This window comes from Hipposideros armiger, unplaced genomic scaffold (genome assembly GCF_001890085.2).
Source record: "Hipposideros armiger isolate ML-2016 unplaced genomic scaffold, ASM189008v1 scaffold_96, whole genome shotgun sequence".
Classification (NCBI taxonomy): domain Eukaryota; kingdom Metazoa; phylum Chordata; class Mammalia; order Chiroptera; family Hipposideridae; genus Hipposideros; species Hipposideros armiger.
Genome location: NW_017731446.1, coordinates 2,027,489 through 2,033,958, shown reverse-complemented (window position 1 = coordinate 2,033,958; position 6,470 = coordinate 2,027,489). Strand labels below are relative to the sequence as shown.

General features: G+C 53.0%; 1 protein-coding gene across 1 annotated transcript in view; it reads right to left on the bottom strand.

Moving 5' to 3' along the window:
* The window catches only part of GRIP2 (glutamate receptor interacting protein 2), a 59,924-nt gene that overhangs the window by 9,393 nt on the left and 44,061 nt on the right, over positions 1-6,470 (bottom strand). Inside the window, exons 16-18 of the mRNA XM_019645954.1 lie at positions 1,899-2,038; positions 1,138-1,317; positions 257-401 (exon numbers count right to left, since the gene is read on the bottom strand). Coding sequence (XP_019501499.1) covers positions 257-401; positions 1,138-1,317; positions 1,899-2,038 — 465 coding nt within the window. The remainder of the gene's footprint in view (positions 1-256; positions 402-1,137; positions 1,318-1,898; positions 2,039-6,470) is intronic.

The following is a 6,470-nucleotide window of genomic DNA, read 5'->3' as shown; positions in this document are numbered from 1 at the left end:
GGACTCTCCAGGTAGGGAGGGAGCAGAGGGCTTAGCACACATTTATCCAGCATTGATCTGGAGCTGGGAGGTCAGCTGGGGCTGGCCCACCTCTGGGAACTAAGGCTCCGAGAGGTAAGGGACAGACCCTATATCCCCCAGAGCATCGGTGTGGGAACAAAGGGCAGAACCCAGTTTTGCTGGAATCCCAAAGACCAGCGCCTGCCCCAGGAGGGCCCCCGCCCACCCCATGTGTCTGCACAGAGCCCCAGCTTACCTCTCTGCCAAACCACGCTTGGTGAGGCCTGAGATGACAATGGGGTCAAAAGGCTCCTCTGTGCCCGAGATGGTGATGCCCAGGGGGCCCCCATAGCGTTTCAACTCCACTGTGTAGCTGATGGCACCTGTGGTTTCCTGCTCATCTGCAAGGGTGACACCCATCAGGGTTGGGGTCCTGTGGGGCAGGGCCTTAGGAGCTGGGCATCCCCAGCCACCTGAAACCTTGGTGCGTTTACTCACTCACTCACTCATCTTTATCCATTCACTCATCCACTAATTCACACATTCACTAGTTCCATGACCAGATGGTGCAACCTGGGGACCCGAGGCCATCTTCTGCCTCCAGGAATGTTGATTTCCACTCAAACACCATTTATAAGAAGAAAGAAAAGAACCATGGAACCAACATTTTAAAATATAGTATTTTACCATATACCACACAAAACAAAAACAATATTGATGGTGATAATGATAATCATTATAAGAAGAAACCAGATTCTAGCTTTTCTTTAAAAAAAAAAAAAAAGATTTCCAGCTCATCTTAAGAAAAAAAAAAAAAAAGACATCAGCCCGCAAGTGGCACTCTTTCCCAGGGTAGCAGCTGGCAGCTGCCCCTCTGAATAAGGGATTCGCTCTCTAGTGACCATAGGCCTCACCCCTCCTTTTTGACTCCTACCTGTATAATTTTTCTTACCGTCTATCTTGTTCATTCACTTACGCCACCTGTCTGGCCTCAGATGTGTCCGAGTTTGCAGCATTTGCTAATTCTGTATGGAGCCAGGAGAGAAGGAGTAGGCAGAGGAAACAGTCTGCAAAGGCCTGGCAGTTGGGGAGACCCAGGGAGAGCATGCAGTTTGCCCAAGGGCTCTGAGGTGTTACCTGGGCCCCCAAATCCACCCTCCGTGGCAGAGCTGTCCCAGGACTCCACAGCACTGTCCACACTGGGCACAGCAGGCGAGAACCGGGCTGCCAGCAGGCTTCCTTTGAGTACCTCTGGCGGGTCCTCATCCCCATCACTGGTCTCGCTGAAGCTGCCTGACTTGCAAGGTGGGAGGGGGCCTAGGAGGAAAATGGGGGTGTCACTGCCACTGGCCTATGACCTCAGAGACACAGAGATGCTCAGCCAGCTTCAGTTTTCCCACTTGAGTCTGGCTTGGGAATTCCCAGGCACCAAGCCTGCTGCTAGGCAGTCTGATATATGGGGGTGGGGGTGGGAGTGGCGGTGCCACACTTATAGGCAAAGCTATTTCACGGATAGGAGCCCTGAGGCTCGGGGAGGCTGAACAACATGCCCAAGGTCACATGGTGAGCAACAGTGGAGCCCAGGTTAGAAGGAAGACTCTAAGGCGGAAACTAAGGAATGTACAAGTTACAGCTACAAGGCACAACAAGCAGCCTTAAGAGGCAGGAGGTGATGAAGAGCAGGGTTCAGACCAAGCCTCTGCCCCACAGCAGCTGTGTGACCTTGGGTCTATCACTCCCCTCTCTGAGTTTTGTCTCCTTAGCTTTCCCAGGTATCCTCCTGTAGGGCTTAGCGAGGATTCTGTGAGGTTGGGTACACAAAGCCTTGGCATAGGGGCACAGAGGGGCCTCCCTTCCTAAAAGGGCTAGATGGTCCCAGGGTGGAAGGTGAGACTCACGGTCTAGCTGCTTCTTGATCTTCAGTGTGACGGTCTCACCAGCCACCTGCAGGAGGTGGATGGCCTCACTCAGAGGCCGGCCCTTGAGGCTAACACTGTTGATGGCCAGGATACGGTCGCCAACATGGATAGCGCCAGTCCTGGGGAGGAGGCACAGGGCAGAGCATGCGAGTTAGACACTCAAGGCTTCAGAGTGGAGGTTTATCCTAGAGGAGGGAACCAGGAACCCCAAGGCACAAGCCTGGCTGACCTCGGTTAAACCCAGCTGCCAAAAAAAGCAAGTGTGATCGTGAGTTGCATTAATGGAGATATAAAATCTAGAATCTGGGAGGGGATTATCCTGCCTAACTCTAAAGTTCGGTTCTGGAACCAGNGGGATGAGACATGTCTGCCTGCCAGCACAGGGTTTCAGAAGGGAGCCACCAGGACTGGAATGGGCTGGGGAAGCCATTTGTGAGAAACCAGGAACTTTCATGTGACCCCTGGATAAGCATGGGGCCAGACCCTGCCTTCTGCAAATAGTGTAATAAAAACACCAGGCTGAGGGAATACGACCTACCTCCGGAAACCTGGATGAAAAATGCAAGCCAAGCAGCTGGCCATAAGATTCTGGCTTAAAAGGTCGTACCTGCTTCAGTACAACGACCCCAACAGCCAAGGGCTCATTGAAGGTCCTGCCTTGACTCGTTGGACCTACACAAGATCATCACATGTCTATCCCAATTTCAGACCCACTCCCAGGTCCTTGCTCTTAGGAGCTGTGATTGGAATTGGGCCCCTCGTCTTCTGGTATTACGTTGTCAAAACTGACAGAAATAGGAAAGAAAAACTTATCCGGGAAGGAAAGTTGGGTTGAACATTTAACAACTCATATTAAGTCTGGCAATGATGACTATATGTACAATTATTTAAATAAATCTTCTATTAATCATTAAAAAAAGAAAGAAAGCAAGAAAGAAAAAGAAAAAGAAAAAACCAAGCTGAAGAATTCATGTGAAAAACTGGCCTGAAACTGATGAAGTTCAGAAGCCCCAGCAAAGACCTGTGAGGCACTACCTCAGAGAGGCTTCAGCAACACAGAACACGTGTGGGATGCCTCCAGGTGTAACCACTGCTGAAAGTAAGCACAATGGTAAAATAAAAGGTCCACCTGCCCACAGACACAAGAGACAAATGAATTTGCACCCAGGGGACTGGAAAAAAAAAAGACGCCAAAAGAAACTTTAAAACGAGTCAGCTTAAAATGTGCAGAAAAATAATAAAATGAAAAGCAGACATTAAGAAAAAAGACGGTGAGGAGGTGAAAAATGACAAGAAATGATAGAAATAAAAGATGTAGCAGTTGAAACACAATATTTAGGAAATGGGTTAAACAGTAGACTAAATTCAGCCAAGGAGAGAATTAATGATTTGGAAGACAGACTAAGGAAAACAATCAGAACACAGTGGAGAGAAAATGTGAAAGAAAAGCTGAAATTTAAGCGATTGCTCTCAAGAGTATGAAGGAGCTTCAGCAGTGACCCAGTGGATTCTCCCTACATCGTACCGGGCAGCCTGTTCCATTGAGGGCAGTGCTGACCTCACACAAAGCTGCATTCTCCTCTTGGCTCCTAGAGCCCCTCATCCCCTCTGTTAATTATAACTGAAGCTGACACCCACACGTTTCCACAGAGCAGGCCCACAATCATGTCCGCATACAGCACATGCACCCACAGACACCAACACTGCCCTATGCGTCCAAATGTGCACACTCACACACACATGTTTTGAAAAGACACTCAGCACTTATGCATGCATGAGTGTGCTCACACACATGCACACAGACACGGTCTCAATGCACACACACAATGGCGTCAAACGCGTTCACATATGCACACACTCCGATGTGCCAACCACAATGCTCTCAGTCATACTTGCACACATGTCCATGCGCAGTCTGCACATGTGTGAAGACACCTTTCCAAGGAAGTGCACACATACACATTACCCGTGAGCACAAGCCCATCAACATGCTTGCCTCCCATGGGCACACACACTAACTAGTATGTCCAAACATGGGTGCCCCCCACGCAGGCCTTCAGGGCAGGGGCCCGTACCTCCAGTTCCCTCAGCAGCTCTGACTGACCACACGACTCCAGGTCTTCGAGGGCTTCCCCGAACACGCTCCAGAAGCCCTCCTCTCGGGTGGCGCCGGGGGCTGGGCTGTAACGTAGGAACCAGAGAGCGTCAACTCCTGGCAGGCGGGTAGGCGGGCAGGCAGGCTGGGGCCTGAGGAGTCTTCTAAATGGCCATCAGCGTTGGACTTGAGGGGCCAGAGTGTGGGCAGGCGGGCGGGCGGGCGGCCGCGGCCATGGAGCCCCGCAGCATGGAGTACTTCAGCGCCCAGGTGCAGCAGAAGGATGTCGGCGGCCGCGGGCAGGCGGGCATCCTCGGTGGCAGTGCTGGGGCCCCAGGGCAGTGGTAGGTGACACAAAATGGGGGGAAGACGCAGTTAGGGGCGACCAAGACTGCCGGTGGCCAGTTAGAACAGGGGCAGATGAGACGGGGTGGAGAGCGGTGACACAGGACGCCTGGGAAGAGAGACAGACGGACAGACAGACAGACAGAGAGGAGGAGATCCATGGTGTAGCCCCAGAGGACAGTCCCCGGCCCCTCCCAGACACATGGCATCGTAGGACAGTGACAGGGACAGAGCTGGAGCCAGCAAGGACACAGATGGATGGAGAGAATGGAGTATTTGTTCTGGGGGAGGGGTTGAGACCACCCTATTACTTCCATTACAGGTTGTAGGAGCCCATTATCAGCTCTAAAATGCAGTCTCATTAGAAAGATAACAAGTCACATTTTCACACTTCAGAGTTCACAGAGCCATCTACCAGCTACAAAGTCCTGGCTGTTTATAAAGTATGTTATGGTTTGCAAAGCACTTTCTTACCTTTGCAGGCAGGCTTTCCTCTCTTAGGGAGCCTCAGGGACAATGACGCAAAAATAGCTGCCTCCTTCCCTTCTCGTTTTAAAGATGAGAAGACTGAGGCTGAAGGACATTCTGTCCATTCAAGTCAATTAATTCTACTAACATTCTGAGCCAGACCCTCTCCTGGGCACAGGGGCTTGGAGGTAAGGCTTGGCCCCTATTCGCAAGGAGCTGAGGATTCATTTGCAAAGTGTGTATGAGCACCTGCTGGTGCCATGCACTGAGCTAGGGGTGCCACATAGAAGAAACACTAGCCAGGTAATTAACCAGGTAGACACGAGGTGGCCAGTGTCACTAAGAGGCTCACCCAAGAAGCTGTGGGTACCAGTGTAGAGAGGGAGGGAGGGAAGCTATTCCAGAGGCAGTGGAATTGGAGTTGGGTTTTGAAGGATGAATAGGTGTTGGCCAGGAGAGGAGAAGGAAAGGTGTTCTGGGCAGGGGGAACTGCCTGACCAAAAGCCCATGAGAAGGGAGTGGCTAGGGCTAGAGGAGGAATAGCACTCCTCCAGAGCCAGCTCTCTGCAGGAGCCGCCTCCTCCAGGGTGCGAGGCTGAGCCCTTTAAAGCCAACACCACAAAAACCACCACGTCCACGGCCCACAGCTGGTGCCTGTGACCCAAAGTTGCCCTTGCAGGAAGCCATCAAGCAACCTGGGCTAAGTCAGGAGGGTCTGGGTTGAAGTTCTGAGTCTGCTGCTGCTCTTCAGAGAACAGTAGACTACGAGACTTGGGAAGGGCAAACCAGGCTGCTTCCCTACCTCCACGCCTTTGCCCCTGCTGTGCCCTCCTCCACCCAGCGTGCCCTTCCCCCCACCTGAGCCTGGCTGAGACCGTCTGCTCAGTGCTTCCTCTCTTCTCCTAGGAGGTGACCCTCCTCGGGGGCCAGACAAGACTCTTGCATTGCCCCCACCGCTTTGGCGCAAGAACTAGCTACCCTCACCCTTCCTAGCCAAGAGACCATGACTATCTCCTTCCTCATGGCGTTCCCACCACAGACCTAGATGGTGGCTCCCAGTCCTCATCTTCCTCCTCCTCAGGGAAGCTCTCGTCAGCAGGGGCTGGGGTATAGCTCGTCCTCCGGGGCTCAGTGGGTGGGGGGCTGCTTCTCAGTCGGCTGGGCCGCCACTCCTGGGGGGTCGCGCCCCGGGCTGTTGCCTGTGGAGTATAGGAACCTGGCGGGTGGAGAGAGGGGCATCTGCATCCTCTCTGTGCCCTTGGCACGCCCTCCTTCCTGCTGGGTGACCCTGGGCAAAGGTCTTTGCCCTCCCTGGGCCGACATGACTACCCTGAGGGCCCTGAGGGCCCCTGCCACCCAGGTCCCTGCCCCAGAAAAGCCCAGACCTCTTGATCATCTGGCAGAAGAGCTAAAGCTCAGGGCTCCAGGGTCCTACCCCAGACCACCTGCCTGGGAGGGAAGTTTAATATTTTTACCATCTCTCTCTCCCTGCCTTTGCGACTTTTGAAGGTTCTGTCCCAGAGGGTGAGCTGAGAGTTGCTGACCAAGTGCTCAAGATGGGGAAGCCGAGACCCAGAGAGTGACGACCAGGACTGGGAGCCACCCGAGGCCACCTAGAGGACTCACTCCACTAGTTCCCTGAG